This window comes from Vidua chalybeata, chromosome 3 (genome assembly GCF_026979565.1).
Source record: "Vidua chalybeata isolate OUT-0048 chromosome 3, bVidCha1 merged haplotype, whole genome shotgun sequence".
NCBI lineage: Eukaryota > Metazoa > Chordata > Aves > Passeriformes > Viduidae > Vidua > Vidua chalybeata.
In genome coordinates, this window is record NC_071532.1 from 31,239,339 (window position 1) to 31,262,370 (window position 23,032).

The following is a 23,032-nucleotide window of genomic DNA, read 5'->3' on the forward strand; positions in this document are numbered from 1 at the left end:
TCTCTGTGGGGTATTAGTGATAAAGCCCAATGATGGCAATTCGTATGTAAGCATTGTAAATAATTTAATATTATTTAAGGTTCACAAAATAAAGAGTCACATGTATTATTAAAAATAATCTGTGAATGAGAGTTCTCTACTATAATTAATATAATGGCTTTTACTCTAACAGGCATTCAGTAACATGTGACACTTAAACAACAAGAATGTAGCAATAATATATATATCTTAAAACTATCAACTACTTTGGCTGAGGGTGTATCACTTTGTGGGTGGATTTATGGTGATTTTAGCCTCCCACTTCAGGGACTACAAGCCTTATAAAGATTTGTCCTTTAGGTTTATCCAGTTGTGGTAATTATTTGGGAGTTGAAAGGACTCATTAGCAGTCCCTTCTCATCTCCGATGCTGTTCTGTAAATTAGCCACTGGAAATTTCTTTAAGTACCTTCGAATTCTTTCATTATCTAGCACAAAAGGTCATTTCACACAAAATCAAGTGCTCTGAGACCTGCTAATATAAGGACATCCTGAACTCATGAATCTATGAAATCTGTTTTCACAATCTGTTTTCACATTTGGACGTTGTTTGTTTTTGAGGGCTGTCTGCTGCTTACCAGATGTTCTCTGTTATTATTTACCTAGTGACTGAATTTTTATGGTCCCTTCATAGAGGTCCTCAAAAGTAAAAAAACCATCCTCAAGTGAAAAAGTCCCTGATCCTGTTTGTGCTTTGAGCTATGGTCGTATTTGCAGAGTGATAGCTTTGAAAATCAGCATCTCAGTACTACTTGTAAAAATGCAGCACCACCATCTATCTGCTTATAGTGACTATGTGTGAAATTGGGATCAGACTGTACTGCAATCATGTTTTTCAACAAATATGCAAAATAAAGAGAAATTATTTCTGTTTACAAGCACCAAATCCAAAGAGGGATAACTAGCATTCCAAAATTTAATATCCTCAAGGAAGGCAAGAGCCCTCACAATCTTTTGTAAAACCCTTTTCTCCACAGGGTTTACATAAGTACCATCACGATCTGTTTGTGAGTACTGTGGGACAAAGACAGCTCGTGTAAAAACTTGTGCTAGGAACTGTTGTCAAGCTTGAAATGCCTTGTGTACCCATCATCAAATATATTTGAAAGAAAGAGTCTCTGGTTCATGATGAGAGGAGAGAATACAAACTCTTTTTAAATCAGTCTGAACAAAATTTACTTTCCATTTCTTACCGACTCTCTACTTTCAGCAATTCATCTCATGATTCAGCTTCCTGACTATTTTTTCTGTTGCATTCCTGAGTTACAGGTGTCAGCCACAGAGAGAGAGAGCAGCAATCCCTTTTGGAAATGGCTTGGGAATACCATGGAGGAAGCAGGAGCATTGGTGAAATTTTGAAGATGGAAGAGTGAAAGATGAGGTGCTAAATCTGAGACTGTGGCTGCTAAATTGAGCTGCTGAACATCAGAGAGCAGGAATTACTGCATTTCTTGAGAGCACTGTAGAACCTCTGAGCCTTTTATTTCTAGTAGTAGAAATCCACATGTGTCTCAAGAAGTGTTAAAATAACAGGTTTTGAAAGCAACAGTTTTTCATAAAGGCAAAAATATATTTTATATGTATCCTATGCTCTGTGTTTATCTGGTTTGCCCATTCAAGGTCCCTTGAGCAGATAATGCTGCCGGTCTCAGCTCCCACACCCTCCACCCTCAGGTACCTCACCTTCCATCCTGGCTGCTGTACATCATTTCAAAGGAGCACAGCTGGGTGCTGGACTGTAATTTCTCATGCAGCTCAGATCAAGTCCATTAGTTTATTTGAAGGTTAGGACCAAGACCATGGAAGTGCATGAGGAGCTAATAGACAGACCGGTGTTCCTGCTGTGCTCACGGGGGTTTAAACCGGGGAGAAAATAGTCAGGCACATCCATATTATTTTCACCTTTTGCTTCACAATTTGCAGTAGACAAAGAAACAGCTCCCTGCTGTGAGGTTCTCATACCACAGAGAGCTGTAATGAGTTTGTAATGAGATAGAGATAAGGAAGATTTTTTGTGATTACTCAGACAAATCTCTGAGTGCAAATCAGAGATGTGCTGAGTGAGGGGTATGTCTTTCCATCACTCTCCATAGCTTAAACATCTGAGGATACTTAAGGTATTCTCATGGTATTATGTAAGAAGAACTCAGTAAGACAAAAATGTTCTAAATGCATCTTTATGGATTTCTTGCCTTCACTGTATGTCAGAATCTTTTGTAATTTGACAGCCACTAGCAGTGATTAATGGCTAGCAATATGGCTAAGGGCAATGTATGTTTCTAAGTCAGTATCAGGAAAGCCTCTGTGATCTGGGAAGTCTTTGGCTGTGGAACTGTCTCCTTGCAAAATCAGAAACAAGTGTTTTGCCTCTGTGCTACTTGAAGAGCTTCAAATAAATAGCTGGAATATTAATGAATATGAGAGTGAAAAACGGGAATATTCAGCTTGGAGTGTGGTGCTAAACTGAGATTTAAGGGTTGTTTCTGTTTCAGTCTTTTATGACAGCTATAGTAAATTTATATTTTTCATATGTATGCATATATATTTGTGGAGGTGTATACATATAAATGCTCCAGAAAGAAATGTTTTATTTTCATTTTCTTAGAAGCATCAGGTGTTTTCTGTGTTGAATCTTAGCATGGGTAATATATATCCAGATATTAAAGTAACCATGGCAAAATAAACAAATAAATATTTTCAAAGATTACGCCTGTACCTCATTCACCTCTCTTTTCAAAATGTATGGTTATGAACAAACCATTTACTTCCACAAGTATATGCTGTACAAGATTTCAGGTACAAAAAATTTAAAAGGTCAGATAATTACAATAAATAGGTTTACTGCATCCCTGTATAACATAAATCTCATTTCTATTTTCTATGTTCTGTCCTTCTTAATTAAAACATCAGACCACACATACAGTCTGGAGCAGCTCAATTATGAAAGGTTAGATGTATCAGTCTATTCCTGATTGGTTTATTAATTACTGGCCTTGAGTCTTGCTTCAAATCAACACTCTTTCCTCAGGATAAAAGTGCATATTATGTTACAAATAATATACTGTACTTTTAAACAAAAATATATTAGAAACATTTACAAAGAAAGATTCCACTGGACTTGGTTTTGCTGGAATTATGTTCTCTTGTGCCATGAAGTCTGACTTTCACAGGTGACCACTGGCAAACTTCTAAACAGTGTTGTTACTGAATCCCTTTAATCCATAAAAGGAATGAAAAAAAAAATGCTGTGAGCTGAAATTCTGTTTCAGTTTTGTAAGGATGTTTCAAATATATAACTTTCATCCATGGTTTTCAAGATATTTTTAAATGGGAGTCCTGATGGTTCTCTGGTATTTTCTCATGAAAACTTTTTGCTTGCAAACCTGCTGTATTGTGCCAGCGGATGTGTTCCAAAGTGGAAGAACTTTTGACAGTAAATCTAAACCAGATCTGCAGAAACAGCTAAGTTGTGTCTGGAGACACTGTGGGTGCTGTTAAAGACAAGGTACAAATGAATCCATCCATTAAAAATAAGAGAAGCAGGAGCTTGCTCTTGTTTTGTTATTTTACATATGTACTTCAGCAATTTGGATATTGCATATACCTGAAAGCAGTGGCAGTTTAGAAAGGCCTTATTTATTTACTCCAGCAGTAAATGCCTTTTTCACCCGATGGGAAAGGGCAGACTGATCCTGCTTTGCTGAGCTACTCTGCTTTGGTTGTTGAGCTGGTTGGTTCATCCTCTGCCTCAGATGATGGACACTCCATCGCTGGTCCACCCACTGAGCCTGGGGTACCCTTCACCCGCTTTAGCTGTCCCTGAAAGGAAAAAAAAAAAACAAACCAAAAAAACTTAACCCCCCCCCCCATCAAAGCACTTCAAGTTAGGCACATAATTATCTTCTCAAGATCTGGCCTGAACTGATCCCAGCCTACGCTCCTTCCTCTCACGCTGTCGTGACAGGATTTCAGTCAGAAACACGCGGCTCTCTCTGACTGCAGACGCTTGAGCGGCGGCAGGAGCCCCCCGCCAGCCGCGCACCGCCGAGCCCCGGACCCCCAGCGCATCCCCCCCAGCACCAGCCGGGGACCCACCCCTGGTGGCCGCCCACCGCGGCGCCTCCGCGGGGAGGGGATCGCGGCCGAGGGGCCGGGCCGGGCCGGGCCGGGGGCGTTGCGGGGGTCGGGGCGGGCCCGGGCGCGGCTGCGGGGGGCGGCGGCCGCCCGGCCCCGAGTGCGTGCGGCGCTGCCCGCTCCGCTCGCCGCGCTGCCGCTCCGGGGGTCGCCGCTCGCCCGCCGGCACCTCCCGCCCGGCGGAGGGGGGCGCGGAGGGCTCTCCCCGCCATGGCCTTCACCTTCGCCGCCTTCTGCTACATGCTGTCGCTGGTCCTGTGCGCCGCCCTCATCTTCTTCGCCATCTGGCATGTGAGTACCCCAGCCCCGCAGCCCCCGCGCTGGAGGCGGCTCCAGCCCCGGTGTGGAGGGTCCCGGTGCCGTGAGAGAGCGGGGCAGGCTGAGGCGGGGGCGAGCAGCCCCTCGCCCGGGCAGTCGGCGCTTAGCGGGGTCAGGGCGGACAGAACGGCGGGGCCAGGGCGTCCCGCGGCGGGGCCAGGGCGGACAAAGCTTGCCGTGAGACCTCTGCGTGGGGGACGGTGTTTATTACATTGCTGTAAGCGCAAGGAGCCGTGGCCACGGGTCTGTGGCAGCTCGGGGTCTGTGGCGGCTCGGGCCCCGCTGCCGGGAGCGCTCGCTGAGCAGGCTGAGCGCTGCCCCGGCCCCGCGCTGGTGGCGGAGTTCGGCGCTGCCCGCGGCTCAGCGCCGGCCGTGCCCAGGCGGGAGCTCTCCAGGTAACACCATATGCTTCTCTTGCCTGCGAACAGAGCGCTGTGACGGGGAAACCGCCCCGTATCTGATGAAGCAGATACGGTGTTTTCTCTTCAGTAATTACTACATTAATAACTTCCTTAAAAGTTGAATGAGAAACTCTCTCGTCCTTCTGATACATGACCCGCATTTTGTGGTCCACCTTCGTTAGTTTAACTCCACAGGGTTGGTGCTCGTTCCTTACTGTTCGCTGGGTGTCTGTGGTAGGCGTAAACGTGTAACTCAGAAGATGTGAAATCATTCTAATGCATAACTTGCAATTCTTTTGAACTGTTACATATTTTAGAATTAATTACACTTCATGTGTGCTACACAATAACTGCGTGCTGTAAGCGTTCAGGATGGAACAGGATCAGTTGGAAAATAGAGTGAGTTTCATGGATGCTTCTACCTGATGTAGTATGATTAAAAGAAAAACCCTCCTTTGACTAACAAGCAAGGGAGCTGCAGAATTTATTTTTATTGAAATTGAAGTAAAACTGCTAGCTTAGTTGTATTTGCACTCGGAAAGAAATCCTTCTGTTGCAAGAATGCTTTGAAATTTAATTATTTTGTACTCTTCGTGGGATGTGTAACAATGTAACAATGTTACAAGTTGTTTGGGTTTCTTTTCTGTTTGTGTTTTTTTTTTTTTTTTTTTTTTTTTGTGTGTTTTTTTTTTTAATTAAGGAAACCACCAAGCTGTGATGCTAGTGCCAAGCGCTGTTGTGATGTCAAGTACTGCAAGGCTGGAAAGGATCTCTAGCAGCCAGCTACTGCACTACTCTGAAAAAAAGAGTAGTAAAATTTAGATTATTACTCATGTTTTCTCTCCTCCTCTTCTGCAAATCTTTAGGTCTCCAAAAGTGAGAACTCCACAGCTTCCTCAAGGGGCTTAGAGTTAGAAGTGTGTTCTCCTTTGAATCTCTAGCTACAAATTAAACTGCAGCAATTTTAATGGTTGTTTTATGTGTTTGAAGTCTGTCACTGTGTCCTCTTCTTTTGAGTCTGGAGTTATTGTCGTGTGAATTCTTAAAGGACTTGTAGCAAATCTGGCAAATTATTCTCCCATAAATGAGTGCAGTTACTGCAAATTTACTCTTAGTGAAACATTTTTTTAACTTTCAGTCTATAAACTCATGGAGAGCAGTCCCTCAGTATAAGAGCTCTGTAAAGGTAACTAGGAAAGAAAACCTTTTCTCAGTACACATATGTTTATACTGCATGTTTCTTACATCTGTTAAAAAATTATTGAGGAATTTAAATGGAAAATGGCTGGAAATGCTGCTGTGTTGTAAGAGAGAAAGAATTGGCACTATCTTTTCTAGTAAATAGAAAAATTCTATTAAAATACATGGTTTTTGAAGGAAAGACATAGAATAACAGATTTAACACCCTGCCAAAATAAACTTCTAGGCGTCCATGTTATCCATGTACACAGAATACAAGGATTTTTATTATCCTTTCTATAAGAACTGGTACAGTCTGGTTTCGTCTGTAAGTCATCTATTGAGTCATAGGAGTTTCTTTTACCTTAAACATCTCAGTTGTGAAAATCTTCCCAAGAAACAAAACTCCTACTCCTTCCCTGTGACCTGATTTTTCTTCCACTATAATATACTGGTAAAGGACAGTAAATATATTGTACATAGGTTCTAATAATGGCAGAGGAGTGTTTCAATAATTATATTATCCTGTTTATTTTTTAAGACATTCTGTTGCTAAGAGTAAATTGATGAATAATCTGAGCGTTCCATCACTTTGGAAGATTTCTGAGAATAAGAATTTATATTTTGTACATTATTTTAAAGGATAAGAAAAAACTGTAGCATTTGACTTGGTGTTGTTCTAACCTGAAGCTGAATGAGGTTTGGACATATATCTGGAATGATTTAACAGCGGATCAAATAAAACTTCATTTTTTTTCCTGCTGGCAAGTTAGAGGAATTATGAGTTTCATTCATATTGATCTAATAAGTTTCATAAAAACTGTACAACCAAAACAAGAGAGTAAGATGAGGATTCTTACTTTTGGACACTGTGCTTTTCTGGTGCCTTTCCTCTAAGGAGTTAAAGACTGTTTATACATTCCTGTGCTCTTTACTCTTTGGGAACAGACAGAATGAAGCTGGTCAGAACATTTTAAAGAATTGTGAACAAAATGAACACAGTCTTCCAGATACCTGGAATATATTGTAATTTTTTCCTGCCTCTGAGTGATTTTCTTGTATAGGTAGCCAGTGTCTGTCACAAAAAAAGCTCCCAATAGAGCCAAATTAGATATTATCAGAAACATTTGTTTAAACTCTACACAAGAATTATCCTAATGTATTATCACTGTAATTTTACTCATAGATATTAAACAGAAGAAAAGGACTTGAAAATCTTCATGTACTACATTAAACCAATGTGACACTCTGTGGTACAGGAATTTTTACAGCATTTAGGTTGTTCAGTGACTACATTACCTCTAGGTGTAATGTCACAGTATTAGAAACACTGTATAGAAGTGTGTGATACAACTAACAGCAGAATTTGGTCTGCTAACTACATCATTTGATATCCTCATCTGATCTTGTTAAGGTCAAGAACAGCATTAGTCTTCCCGCTATCACAGGCACTTTGTTTTGCTGTTCTCAGCTCTTTTTCTTCTTTATATACAGCTTTTTACTAATCAGTTTTATTCCATTCCTAAACAATCTTGAACTAAGATTTTAGCTTCTTGTTAGCATTGAACTGAGCCGTGTCAAGTCTGTTTGAACTCCTAACAAGACTTGACACACCACATTCATTTCTAGTGTAGCTCCACTAAGTTGTGTCTCAAGTGAAGTTAACTGAAGTTGACCAAGTTGTGCCTTATTTGTCCTCAGTTAAAAAGGGATATGCTTGTGTTGAGTCCTGCAGCACTATATTCTCTTAAATCATATTGGTTTTGAGTAATCTGAGTCCTTCCCTTCTGGTGATATTTTAAGATGAAAAGACTTGCTTTGAGATTGGTTATTTAAAGGAAAGCTTTAAGAAAAGAGCCTTCAAAGTGGTCCATCTTACAGTGGTCCTTCAACAGTGGTCCACAGCAAAACAATTCATAAGTACTATTACTATTAAAGAATATTACTATTAAAAAGAAAATAATTTCCATGGTGGACCATCTCTTTTTCAAGTTGTACAAGCATATCTTTGCATGTGACTGCTTCATAACCTTAGGATTGCCAGAAAGTATCAGGGGTATCATGCCAGTGAAAAAAATTGGCACTGCCAGCCTGAGAAGTTGTACCACACTGGAATGTTTTTGGAGTATTTTGATGTAGTTATGAATGCAGATGAATCCAGTAACGGCCCTTTGGCACAACAAGAGTAGTGTGTGTTTAAAGTAATGGCAGCTACTTGTATAAGGAGAATAAAGCAGTAGAAGATGGAGCTTTTTTGGTTTATGCCCCCCACACCACTTTATTTTTCTTTTGAAGTGTGAGGATAGTATTAATCTTGATAAACTACCTTAATATAACTTTGGCTTCATTTAACAGTTACAAGTGCAGATGTATAATTAAAAACAGTGGTAGGCTGTGACTGAACACAGTAATATAAGCTAATATTGACTTGTAGTTTTAATCAAAGCATCCTTTTTTTGCAAACACCAGGGAATTAAGCCCTTGGAATCTGTACTCAGTGTTGTTTCTGCTAATGGCTTTGTGTGTTATATTTATCAGACACCTTAAGTTATGTATGCCTTGTTTTCTCATTTGCTAAGTGTGAGTAATGGAACTAAACTGCAAGTACTGCCTGTCACTTTATTTAAGACTACTCCTAAAAAGTCTTTGCTTTCTGACAGAAGATGCTATACACATATAAGATGTTGCCACTTCTGCTTTTCGTCACTGTAGTGTCCTGGTGATGTGGTCTGTGTTTTATTAGCACTCAAGTTTCAATAGCGCAGGTAAAAAATTCAAAAGCTCTCAAGGAGTTATGGATGTAGAATTTAATGACTATTTGGTTTCTGACTTACTTAGGCTTCCTCATAAAATTCCTAGCGTATTTTTTGATAAATTGTACAGCCTTAATTTTGAAGATACATAAAAAGCACCTAAGTTTGGCTTGATAGCAAATTCAGTTGAGCAAAACACTTTGGTCACAAACTGTCTGCTGATCTACAAATGTTCTCTGTGTATCTGTCTTTTTGTTTCTTGTAACTTAGGTTTGGAGGAGAGCTCTGCCCTACCTGAAACCTATAAAGAGAGCTATGATCTGACTTGAACCTGTGCTTCTCTCTGGTGAAGGCTATCAGTCATCTCAATTTAACCTCTTTGCAATGCTTTAGAGCCTGTCTTGAAAAGAAAATAATTTCCTTACAGACTTCTGGTCAAGCCTGAATTCTTTACAGACATTGAAGTTCAATACTGTTCTTTAATGAGCCATTAATGCATTTCTCTGAAAATGTTGGATAATTAGTGCTTAAAAATAAAATCAGATTAAGGCTTGATGAAGGGGAACACAAATGCTATTGCTGTGTGTTATACATATTTCTTGAAAATGTTCTTCTCTTGCCTAAGCAGCTAAGCACATTGTCCCTCAAGGTTTTATAGGCAGTACGGTTTAAGGAATGAGTCTGATATTTCCACTCTTTTCAAAGACAGCACAGCCAGATTGCCCTGGCTATAACATAGCTTGACAGTTCCCTTATAACTTTTCTTTCAGAAGTTTGTCACATTAATGCTGACAGACAGATATTAGGCCAGGCAGCACAGGCTGTGGAGCAAACTGTATCTTTTATATTGGGAAAGAGGCACATCTCAGTTTAGTAACCTTGCCATGCTTAAATAATAATTAAAAAGATCATAGAAGTCAGTCTATTGGCTCCAGCATAGACTTAAGCAGGATCTCTGTGTTTGTTTGAACTGTCATGATGAGACTTATTTGGAGAAAGATTTTAAATTGTGTGTGTTTCCCACTGGCTGTAATTCTGGATGCCTTACAAGTCACAGTGACTCCATTATCTGTGTAAAATAAATTATTCTGTGGAGTCTCGTGCCTCCCACAATATGTGCAGAGAGCTATTTAAATGTTATTTGGTTGTCACATATCCGAGGGGTTTTTGGTCTTAGGATTAGTTGTAAAATCTACTTACTAAAGGGATTTATATCCAAATTGGTAAAGAATGTATTTCTAGTGCTTTTAAGTAACTGCTATGCTTGTTAATAAGCAAGGCAATATAGCTGTCATATTGTATTAGACCATAAGTAACTCTTAGATTGAGTCGGAGGCATGAGTTTATAGCTCATTACATGTGTTTGTTTATTCAGCCACCACATACTACATTAAACCAAATTTAAAACATTGAATTCAGCCTTCAGACCTCTGGCTTAGTGGATTACCCTCACCCCAACATAAATATCCTTTTAGCAAAGTATTTTTCAGAAGGAGGAGGAAGCTCAGCAGAGAATGTTTTCCATACAGATAACAGACATCTCTTTGACCCACTCCTCTTTCTCAGTGCCTGTGACATGCCTCTCATTTATAACCAGTGCGGCTGCTGACATCTGGATGTGAATCTACCAGGAAGTGGAACTAGGTCTCATTTAAGTTGTAAACTGGGGATACTGGGAGGCTTACTCTTCTGGTGATTGTAGTTTGGAAAACACTTCCAATTTCTGTGGAAACAAAGTATCTCTCTCACATGAAACAGGTAAGAATTATTCTTATTTCCACTCTGAAAAGAGTCACTTAAAGTCACAGGGCAGAGTCAGCTGATGGGGCAAAGGCAGAAGAATGTCAAATACTGTTTGATTTACTAGGTCACCTTCCAGGGTTTCACAGTTGGAAGTTCCCTGTTAAAAATTCAACTTGTGACTGTGATGGTGTGCAGAGAGCAAGAAGCAATTTTATTAATAGAATGGTTCCTGTATTCCTTGATAGTAATTACAACTTCAGAAATGTCTTGTTCCTGTTAAAAGAAATGGTAAAAGGTTCATAGAATAATTTTGATTGGAAGGCATCTAGGAAATCATCCAGTCAAATCTCTTCTTCAAGGCAGGCCTAATTTCAAAGTTAGGCCAGGCTGCTCAAGGTCCTGTCCAGATCACTTATGAACTCTTCATGGGTGGAGAGATGAAAGACTGCCTGGATGGGTGAGGAGAGAGCCGTGGATATTGCCCACCTCGACTTCAGCAAGGCTTTCCTCACTGTCTCTCACAACATCCTCACAGGCAAACTCAGGAAGTGTAGAGTAGATGAGTGGACAGTGAGGTGCATTTGGAGCTAGCTGAATGGCAGACCTCAGAGGGTTGTAATCCATGGCATGGGAGAGGCCTGTCACTAGTGGTGTCCCCTAAGAGTTGATACTGAGCCCAGTGTTGTTTAACTTTCCCATCCATGACTTGGATGAGAGGGCAGATGTGTCCTCAGTATGTTCACTGGTGACACTGAGCTGGGAGGAGTGGCTGATACCCCAGAGGGCTCTGCAGCCCTTCAGAAGGACCTCAACAAGATGGAGAGATGGGCAGAGAAGAACTGCCTGAAGTTCAGCAAGGGCAAATTCAAGGTCCTGCACTGGTGGAGGAATAACCCCAGGCACCAGCACAGGCTGGGGGCTGACCTGCTGGAAAGCAGCTCTGTGGAGAAAGACCTGGGAGCCTGGTTGGACAGCAAGCTGTCCCTGAGCTAGCAGTTTGTCTTTGTGGCCAAGAAGACGAATGGTATGCAGGGATGCATTAGGAAAACTGTTGCCAGCAGGTCTGGGAAGGTGATCCTGCCTCTCTACTCAGCCCTGGTGAGGCACATTTGGAGACCTGTGTCCACTTCTGGGCTCCTCAGTACAAGAGAGACATGGAGCTGCTGGAGCAGGTCCAGTGGAGGGCTGTGAAGATGATCAAGGGACTGGAGCTTCTCCCTTCTGAGGAAAGGCTGAGGGAGCTGGGCCTGTTCTGCCTTGAGAGGGAACCTCATCAATGTCAGTATCTGAAGGAAGGGTGTGAAGAGGACAGAGCCAGGCTCTTCTAGAGTGGTGCTAGTCAATAGGACAAGAAGTAATGGGCAGAAGCTGATGCACAGGAAGTTCCACCTGAAGATGAAGGAGAACTTCTTTACTTGCAGGTAACTGAGCACTGACACAAATTGCCCAGAGGAGTGTAGAGTGTCCCTCACTGGAGAGATCCCAGAACCATGTGGACACAATCCTGTGCCATGTGCTCTGGGATGACCTTGCTTGAGCAGGAGGTTGGACCAGGAAACCCACTGTGGTCCCTTCCAACCTGATCCATTCTGTGATTCTGCAAGTCTGAGAACTCGTTCCAGTACTCTACTCATTGCACTGTGAGCACTGTTTTCTTACACGTGGCTGGAATTTCTGTGGTGCAGCTTCTGACTTTTATGTCATCCTCATGGTGCATTCCCCTGAGAAAAGTTTTGTGCTAACTTCTGTGGAACCCACCCCAGGAAACTGAATGCAAGATCATGGAGCAAATCCTCCTAGATGCCATGCTAAGGCAAATGGAAAAGAAAGAAATGGCTGGTGGCAGCCAATATGGCCTCACTAAGGGAAATCAAACTGAGAAATTTGGTGACCTTTTACAACAGGATTACTGTGTTGGTGGATGAGGGAGGAGCAACAGGTGTCATCTGCCTGGACTTGTGCAAAGCATTTGACACTGTCCTGAATGACGTCCTTGCCTCTAAACTGGAGAGACATGGATTAGGCAGATGGATAACTCAGTGGATAAGGAATCGGCTGGATAGTTGCACTCTCAGTGTTGCGGCCAACAGCTGGATTGTTGAGACCAGTAACAAGTGATGTTCCTCGGGGGTCGGAATTGGAACCAGTGCTGTTAAACCTCTCTGGTGACACTGAAAGTAGGACCAAGGTCACCCTCGGCGGGTTTAATGACACCAGGCTATGGGGTGTGGTCGACACGTGGGAGGGAAGGAATGCCATCCAGAGGGACCTTGACAGCTGGAGAGGAGGGCCTGTGTGAGCCTCCTGACATTCAACAAGGCTGAGGACCAGATCCTGCACCTGGGCCAAGGTAGCCCCAAGCAAAAATACAGCCAGGGTGGAGAATGGATGGAGAGCAGCCCTGAGGAGGACTTGGGGGTGTTGGTGGATGAGAAGCTCAGCATGACCTGGCAAGGTGTGCTCATAGCCCAGAAAGCCAAACATTCCTGGCTTGCATCAAAAGAGGTGTGACCAGCAGGTCAAGGGAGGGGATTCTCCCCCTCTACTGTGCTCTCATGAGATCCCACCTGTAGTGCTGTGCCTGGCTCTGGAATCCCTAACATAAGAGCGTGGCTGTTGGAGTGGATCCAGAGTAGTTCCATGAAGATGCTCAGCAGTTTAGAGCACCCTGAGAAGTCTGAAAGAATTAGAATTGTTCAGCCTGGAGAAGAGAAGGCTCCAGGGAGACCTTATAGCACCTTCCAGTACTGGAGCGGGGCCTACAAGAGAATTGGAGAGGGACTTTTTACAAGGAACAGAACAAGAGGAAATGGCTTTAAACAAAGGGTAGGTTTAAATTCAGAGAGCCATCAGTGTACTTTGTGAAGGCAGGACAAAAGTCTTTACATTTTTCTCCCCTTCCCATTGAAAAGGTATTGTTATAAACCAAGGATTTATTTTAAGATTGCCATTGTGGAAAGTTACATTAAAATCACAAAACATTTACAATGGAAGTAGGTTTTCTCAGCAAGATACTGCAGGTGTGCTGAACTTATGGCTCCAGTTTTGATAATGTGAACACATGAAGCAGAACATAAGGGAGATGAAGAGGTAGTGCCATCACTGAGTTTTCCTATTGTACACGGCTTGCAACTCCCTCACCAATGTAACAGGTCATGAAAAATCTGAGTTGGTCTCAGGTCCTTTTGTATCTCTGCTTTTGCAGGTTATGTAATATTCTAGCTATCAAATATAGGTTGGGTTTTTTTGAATACATCTGGAAGTCTAAGCACATTGCTGGAGAAACCAAAGCTTAAAGAATTAAGGAAACTGACAGTAAAATGGTGATAATTAGTAACTTATAGCCCTTGCAATTATCTCATACTAGATACTGTGCAAGTGCCAGGCACTGTTGATAGAAGCACCATTTTTGTTAATAGAATGACATTTGATTTTTTAAATGCATTTAAATGCCAACCATCTTCACGCTGTGTGTGAGTCACGGTTTCAAGTGTGTAATTGTTTAGTCAATCTTCTGTTGCATTATTATTTTATCATGCTATGAGTTTGGGCTAAATAATTCACATTGTATCACCATCTAACTAGAAACTTCTTTATATATTCACAGAATGGGCATTTATAAGCAAACATAATGAAGGCTCCACTGAAATCAATTGGATTGCATGTGCTTCAGAGTTGTTCTTCCCTCAGTATTATATAAACACTATTAGCAGATCCTTTAGAAAATTGATTTGCTGATCATCCAAGTGACAGACCTGTTTGGAGCTATGCTGAAATGTATCCTTATCCTTAATCATGCTCCTGTAATTAAACTAAGGAGTTTTATGAGAACATTGCTGAACAGATGAGGATGCTTTTGGGGTTGCTGTTCTTTTAGTCTCAATTTTTGATCACTTCTACATGTTGCTGTGTCCCTTCCCCTTGCCTCTTTTCTGCAACCACAGTTCCAGTGCTTTATTGCTTCCTCTTGCCTTAACCCTGCAAACACAGCTGTGTGGCTGAAGGCCATTTCCCATATGTCTCTGTGTGCCTCTTGGCCTTGGAGTTATTTCCTCCAAGTTCTGCCTGGCCTCTTTTTGACAAAACTTGGGAAGGTCTTTAACGTGGTCATCCCTGCCTGATGCTGTCTGCATTAGAAGAGCCCCTGTTCCATTGTCCGGCCTCTTGCTGGTCCAGCTGAGCTCCTACTGTGCCACTGAAAGTCAGGAAGCACAGATCCAGCAGAATATCTGCCTCCCACGGGCTTCTTTCTGAGACAGCTTTAGTAGAACCCCACTGCTGAGTGGGTAATGGGGAATAAAAATGATGTGGGAAGGGAGAAAGTGGAACTGTGGGAGGCAGGACTTCAGGGAGGAAGATATGAAGGAAAGAGGAAATGAGAGGAAGAAAATCCATGTGTGAGCAAGGGGACCAACAAGAGGGAGGATTGTTGTGTTCTCATTCTCATTTGGGAGGCAATTATTTGAGCAGAAAAGGCTACCTGAATCCAGAAGGCATGGTTAATTCAGGTGGTGGATGTTTTTGGACAGCCCATGTCATGAATCTTCTGTGTGGGTATGGTGTAATGTGTGACATGCTTGAACAGATTTTTTAGTGGCAGAACCCAGATTCCTTTATGTGACTCCTGGATTTTGGTGAATGTGCATAAATTGCTACTGGTAGGAATGGAGAACACGGGAGAGGGGGGAAAAAGTATCAGCAGCAATGAGAGGAAAGCTAAGGAGTGTGTGGGGGAAAGGAAGGTAATGCTTCTCCCAAGCATGTATCAGCATAACAGAACTTTAAAATATCAAAATAATAACTTGTAGGAATATGTAGGAGTCTTTGGAAGCTCAAGAAAAGAACAAATTATGTTGTGGTGATAAGACTGGATACTTGCTTAGAGACAGCACCAGCCAGCTGGCCAATCTCTCACCCATGACCTTTATGTACTGATATTGAAAAGAATCTTCTCTTTTGATCTCATTCTCTTACCATCTTCTTTGGGGCAAATATTTTTTTTTTCTAGTTGTACCTATTTTGGTACATTTTCCCATCTGTTTACTACCCTTTCCCTGAATTTATTCTGCAGAAACAGTCTGTTTATTCCTAGCTTTGGATTATCAGCTTTGAACTGTTAAGTAATAGAAAAAGTGCTTCAGTTCATTTTGAGAATAATTTACGAAGATGGAGCTTTGTGGCTGTAATGCATCTGTGGGTTTCTCCTTGAATATACTGTAAATCTGATGAGAATTAAAAGACAAGTAGAAACATTGCATGGGAGCACACTGAATTTAGGGTGAGATAAACTAGAGATTATTTGTAATTTTGAGGAAAAATAAGGGCAGAAGTATAAACCCTCTCACATCTGTTGGTAGGCAGTTACCTTCTTCCAGACAGAATAAACCAGCTATTGGACCACTGTAACCAGACTACCTTTCCTCCTACCTTCTACATCTGGCCAGCCTCTTGTACAGGTGTTTTACCAACTCAGATCTAGCCTGTCCCCAGTTTGGTGTGGAAAAAACTGGATAGTGAAGAATTTGGCCTATGCAAGTAGCAGATGTACAAATCTGTAGTGATGCATCTGTGATACAGATGCTGTGAGAAATATATTGGAGTTGTTTAATTTCTTACTGTGTTTTCTTAGCTGATATGGAGTTTAGTATAAAGAGAAGCAAGGGCAAAGCAGTGCTATCTCTTGTGCTGAAAGCAGAGTTCTGCAGCCTCTCCTGGACATAGATAGAAAATAATACTGCTTTCTTCTCCCCCTGCTTGGATGGGGGATCTGCCAACCAATTCATCTGCACTAGATATTCCCTAAATCAGAGCCACAGTTTGACACCTCAGCTGTAAAGCTTGGATCCAAACTCCCATCATTTCCTCTTGGCCCATTGAAGAGATCAAGACTAAGGGTGAAGTCTTGGCCTGACTTTATACATATGCTTGTTCAGCTTATCTGCAGATGTGGTCCTTGTTTACATCCTTTCCAGGACAGAAGAAGAAGTCGGTGCAAGAATCTGTATGACCTTGTTACGATGACCTTTGCTTTGATCAAGGGACTGGAGCATCTCCCTTACGAGGAAAGGCTGTGGGAGCTGGGACTGTTCAGATTCAAGAAGGGACAACTGAGAGGGGACCTCATCAAATGTCTGTCTGTCAGTATCGGAAGGGAGGATGCCAAGAGGGCAGAGCCAGGCTCTTCTCAGTGGTGCCAGTCAATAATACAAGTGGCATTGGGCAGAAACTGATGCACAGGAAGTTTAGCTGGACAATGAGGAGGAACTTCTTTGCTGTGCAGTGACCAAGCACTGGAACAGAATGGCCAGAGGAGGTGTAGAGTGTCCCTCAGTGGAGATATTCTAGAACCATGTGGACACAGTCCTGTGCCATGTGCTCTGGGATGACCCTGCTTGAGCAGGGAGGCTGGACACACTGAGGTCTTGTCCGACCTGACCCATTCTGTGATTCTGTGATGCCTTTTCTTAGGTTGCTGAATGTGTGGCTGTGACTGGGAATCCTGTTGTAGCAGATTGTTTGCTTTTCAAGTCCTGACCATCAAATCAAGTTAATACCTAACTAAGAAGTGACAGCATTCCCAGTAATGACATGTCAGTTTGATGTCACTGGTGAATAACTGATCTTGGGATTTTGGTGCTGAACTGAGGCGATCAGAAGCAGTTAGATACTGAAATGTTTAAAAGGTTTTGATCTTGTTATCTAAATCGAAAAACCTGTTTGTTTTATAAGGAATCCACATTAAATACCCCATTGCATGTAGGAGGAGGAGACCATATGCAGGAAGAGAATATTGGCGGCATGCTTGTGTCAAAAGCACAAGGAGTGTGGGAGATTTATACTCTGTTCCCTATTGCTGCAGAGATTCCACCTGTATTTCCCCCAGCCCACAATGTTGCATAGATTTTGTGCCTTTGGGGCTGGTGGGAAATACTGTCAGATCCTCTGTAAGATTTTACTGGAAAAAAGAGAAGAGCACACATGCAAGTGCTTGGGAATGCCAACTATACCTGCTGCCTTTGGTTCAGACCCTGACATTAACTTTACCACTGACCCATGGAGTCTTCAGCCAGCTGAGGTAGAAGAATAGTTTCTATCACACTGAATGTAATAAAATGGAAGTATTGCATCTCTATGCACAAAAAAGCTTCCATTCTGTTCAGAACAATGTGGTGTATTCACCAGTTTAGGTGCTAATTGAAAATGTGGGGGTTTTTTTCTTCTTATTGGTAGCAAGGGTTTGTGTCCCACTGAGGGGTGAGTTGTGGGGTGTGTTTGATTCGCAGAACACTGCTGGTTTCTGAACTGGTTCCCTGTAGTGAATGCAGTAAAGTAAGGTTTAAGAAAAAAAGGAAGAATCGTGACAACAAAATGATGAAATCCTTTGGGAGAGAAGGAAGGATGGCAGTCTGGACATACCTTAAAAATTCCTCCTCCGCTTGAGGTCTGTTTGGAAATGTGTTCTAGCTGCAGGGAGCAAAACTATTAACCTATTTAGAAACAGGCTCTGTACAGCTATATTAGCATCATCCCTCCTGCACAGCTTGCTGCTTGTCTTCCTTCTCTTAACAAAATGCACTTTATATGTGCACAGCTGAATTTTGTCTGGCTGGATTTCAGCTGGTGTAGACTGGAAGACAGCGAGTGGGTATAAAGTTGTGATAAAAGCACAGGTCATCTCTGTCTGTTGTGAATCAGTGGGACATTTGTCTCTCTGCTGCAGGAGGGGGTTGACATCTCAGTTTCAGGATGACTGGGGAAGATATTTCAGTATCTGTGGTGAGCAAGTGAAATCTGTGGCCAGAATCCTCTTGTTAGCCAGTAAAAACTGTTTCACCTTGCAGTTAGATGAAATTATTTTTAAAAGCCCATTTTATACGAGTTGTAGAACTCTGTCAATAGATGCTTGTCAAATCATACTTCTGGAAATATTGTGTGCACAACAAAATTTTGCAGTTGCTGAGGGTTTTTTAGTGGTTTTGTCAAAATTAACAATATGAATTCTTTACATTCAAGAATCAGGTTGCTTTTCCAAACTGGGATCTGCAGTGTTGCAATAATAACTGGTGCCATGGACATAGTAACTTTCCAATCAAGACACTCAAAGCTCTGTACAGTGTGGTTGTATCCCTGAAGGTAATGTAGATGCAGTTTTGCATGCTTGTACTAATAGATGTGGAGTGTTTCGGGTGACTGCCAAATAGTTATTCTTAATTCTTCGTGGTTTCCCCTGCACCTCGCTGCAGGCTTGGAAATCTGATTTTGTGTAGCTGATGCAGTAATATTGCTTTTGTCCATCTGTATAGGGTTGGGGTGTTTTTTAATTTTGTTACATTTTCTCTTGCATTGTTTTTATCTATGCAGGGAAAAACAGGTGTAAATATAGCAGTGCAGGCTGGCATGTTTGTGCACACATGCTCTCAGCAAAAGAGCCTTCCTCTATGGATTTTCATCAGTATTTACTTAGAGTAGTACAATTATACCTCTACATTTCCATAGATAGGTAGGAAATAATTTTGAGTCGTGTTTACAGAATGGAGATTATGCATTTTTAAATTTGCATACTGGACTTCCTATTGGAGAAGCCTTAGAATCTGGCTTAAATACTTGAGAAATTGCACTAAGATTTTCATTACTTTAATTAGCTTGAACTTTGAATTAGAGCCTAAAAAATTTAAATCATGTTGTCCTAAATGTAGAATCCTTTTACAGACAAAAGAACTTCAGTAAAGGGATATAGACTGGGTGCTCAGGTGTTTGTTTGTGCAGCACTGGATGGAGCCACACTTTGGATTTCTGTGTCTAGGGTTGTTTGATGGTGGCAACATGTGAAATTCAAGCAAAGTAGAGCAAAGAAATGCCATACAGTTGTTAATGTGAAATCTGACAAATAGAACAATTTTCTACCCTTGAATGACTTAAAAACATTTGCAACTTTAATCCAAAAAGGTTCTGCTTAAAGCAATGTTCTTCTCTAGAGGTGAACAACAGCACAATAATCAGGAAGAAGTGCATGGTTTTGATTCTCATGCTATTAGTGTACTGACAGTATTCTCTCTTTCCCCTAAACTTTATATGGTGCAACAATCCAGAGACTTTGGTTCTTATGCTACTGATTCTGTAAATAATTTAATTTCTTTGAGCTTCATTTTTTCCCTTATATAAAAAATGGAAATTATATTTTCCTTTGTTAAGACCTTCATTGTCTTGGAGGCAGATTTATAACTACAAAGCATTGTTAGTTATTATTGTTTACTTTTATTAATATGTGGTGAATTAATAACTGTAATACTCAGAAAATGAAAGAGAAGAGAAGAAAGGAATACTTTCCATCTCACTCTTTTTTCTTTGGCCCTGATTTGGCTCTATTGCTAAGGTTCTCATCAACACCAGTAAATCAGACCCACTGATTTGGGAAGCTACTGTGTTGCATAGAGAGGTATGATGAAAACCAAGACTTGAGACTTCTTTCCTTTTTTAATAGGAGATGCTTAACCAATGGATATAGACAGGAAATACAACATGATAAAAGGCATAAAATTCACTGGAATTTGAGGCAGGCTGCCCCTCCATTCATACAATTTTGAAATATCTTTCATTCTTGGTAGCATTAAGCAGATAAATTCAACCAGAGAACAAAGAGGAATGAAGAGCACCTCATAGATAAATTTCTTGTTCAGGTTCATTTCATATAATGATACAAATTGGGTAGCAAAAAAAAACTTTCTCTCAATCTGCCACTTTGTTGCTGTCCCTGTTCTCTGTAGCTCTTTATGGGCTCCCTTACTCCCTCATGTCAAGGCAGTGAGTTATCTTCCCTTCCAGGTCCTTTTACATTCTTCCCTGACTGACTCTTACCTGATGGACATTTTTTCAGTTGTTGCTTCTTCCCATCAAAATCCAGCAAAGTACCTCATCCAGTTTGCATCAAAATGGATCAGTTCATGGTTCAAGCAGATTTTCCCAACACAGTTAATATCTCTGTGCATCCGTTGCTGGGCAGACATGAAATTTAGGAGCACATCCTGCTCCTAATCCTATCTGCCTTCTGTCCATGTGCTGACTTGCAGTCAGCCTGTGAACTGTAGGCCTGGGTGCTCTGAAAGCTGCCTGGGAGAGTGGAGGGGAGACAAATTGTCTAAAGGAACCATTAAAGACAGTTCCTTCAATATGGGATGGTGGTGCATTGCATTGACAGGGTGGTGGCAAGGAAGCATATGTTAGGTGTTACTGTTCTGTTCTGTGGTTGGTGTGGTTGTCATCAAGTTCTGTTTTATCTTAACTTTCCTGAGATGCCAGTAGGCAATAATATCCAACTTCTTTGCTGTCGCTGCATTCACACCTACACTAACTTCACTGCCACCCTAAACCACCACATTCTCAATTAAAATATGTTTCTGTAAGAGCTCAGTGATTAAAAAAAAATTTCTTCCCTAAAAATGAGATGATATAGCTAATTTCTAGCATCAAGGGTGTTGTAGGGTACATAAGCATACAGAGAAAGCAAAATTCATGTTCAATCTTATGTGAATACTTCCATATTCAAAGCTGTTATGGTCTCTCTGTAAGCAGAGAGAGGGCAGGCAATTAAAACAAATTTTATAAATATACTTGCAATTGAAACATGTATTGTTATCATGATCTCATTGATGCATTATGTGTATAAATTGGGGCAAACTCCTTACTGGCTTGTACTGGGTGTTTTGAGATTTGCAGATGGTGTGAATCACCAGAGACTGCAAGCAATATTTTTATAGAACTTCAGTTTTATTAAGTGGAGAACACACACAAGTACACTTCTTTCACCAGGATAGAGCATGGCTAGGGCAGAGACAGAACCAACTTCCTCCAGTGATTTGCAATGTGGATTCACAGAGAAAATTCCCCAAGACAGAAGGCAGTGCAATATGCATTGTCCATTCAATCCCTGGCCTGTTTGCGCAGTAATTATAAAAAAATATTGCTAAACATGATGCACTTTTTCTTTTCCTCGTAAGGCTTTGCAAGTCAACAGATAACTTGGTGTTTTGGGGTTTCTTTTCTTCAAGTTTCTAAATAAATGTCAAATGGTCCTTATTGTCTGTCTATGAAGCTGTGTACAACATTAATGTTTACTAATAGAAATAAATCTCTCCATTTTGTAAGAACCTAGCACATGTTTCCAAATTCTGTTCAGCTTTGTGACCAGGCTGGTCATTTTAATTTGGAACAGTGTGTTTATTGTGTGGCCTTTGCATAGATTGGGTTGCTGATATCCATGCATGTGCATGATTTGTAGTCTTGATTGCCACCCTCCATCAAATTAGATTGGATAACTGAAAGATAATGAATGCTTTATAAAATACATTCATTTACCAAGGTGAAACTATGTCATTTCTTATGAAGTGCCCTGCCTGGGATCTATTACATTGTCTCAAGGTGAGATGAGATGAGCTGCTCAGCTCAAGATGCTGTGAGTGTGGCAGGTTCTGAGGTGAAATAGCCCCTGAGCGTGTCCAGGTACTGTCCCAGAGCACTCAGCAGCTCTGCTCAGCAGATGTGTGGGAATCAGGATGAACTACGTCCTGCTGGAAAGGGAGCAGGCAGGAGGTTGTTCCTCTGGCTGTGGTCAGAGCACTGCAGCTCCCCTGAGAGCACTGGGAGACAAGTACTTGGTTATTTGGGGTTTGGATGGAAAAAATGGCAGCTCCATCCACTCAACACCCCAGGCCATTAAACTGCTGCAGAAGGCGAGTTATAATTGAAAGAGGAGGATGTTTCCTAATTAATTATGTAAACCCTACTGCAGCACAGCCCAGCTGTATTTTCAGTAATATAATATAATTTCTTGCACAGTTGCTCAGTGTGTTGTGAGCAACTGCTAATCTTAAGAAGCTACAGTTTTACTCAATTGCGGCTTTAGATTTAGGACAAGCCACATTGTAAGATCTAAAAACAATTTAAAAAACCCCAACACAGCCCACTCCCAACAATAAAACAGAAGAAAACCATGTCCCCAAAATGCTTTGGGAGTTTCTTTATATTCCTTGAATTCTGAGCCTGCCTATGCTTTACATATTTTCACTGTGACTGAGAAACAGGAAACAGGAATGTGCTTTTTCATAAATCAAAATAGATATTTTCATGTCATCACTAGACTTCTCTTTCTGGAGATTTAACAAAATATAAAATATTATGGAACTTTTTTTTTAATAAATTGAGGAGGATTTATTTTTGTCAGCCTCCTTCCAGAGAAACACTGAAACTTTTATTGAAGAAACTTTCCTTCAGCTGTGTGTGCTTGAAACCAGACCTCAGTCTCTTTCAGGTGTAGCAGGAATGTCTCTTAACATTGTCATAACTTGAAGTCATCTCAAAAGGTTTGCCTGTGAGACTGTTGCATTTACACTTACTGGTTCTGTGAAAACCATGTGCTTAAATACCTGCCAGATGTGTTGCAATGCACTTACGTATAATGCATGCATAACAT

The 23,032-nt window shown here is 41.3% G+C and overlaps 1 protein-coding gene across 1 annotated transcript in view; it reads left to right on the top strand.

The window, feature by feature from the left end:
• Nucleotides 1-4,349: 4,349 nt before the first annotated feature.
• The window catches only part of CNIH3 (cornichon family AMPA receptor auxiliary protein 3), a 44,572-nt gene continuing 25,889 nt past the window's right edge, over nt 4,350-23,032 (top strand). The window contains exon 1 of the mRNA XM_053938580.1: nt 4,350-4,463. Coding sequence (XP_053794555.1) covers nt 4,383-4,463 — 81 coding nt within the window. The 5' untranslated portion in view covers nt 4,350-4,382. The remainder of the gene's footprint in view (nt 4,464-23,032) is intronic.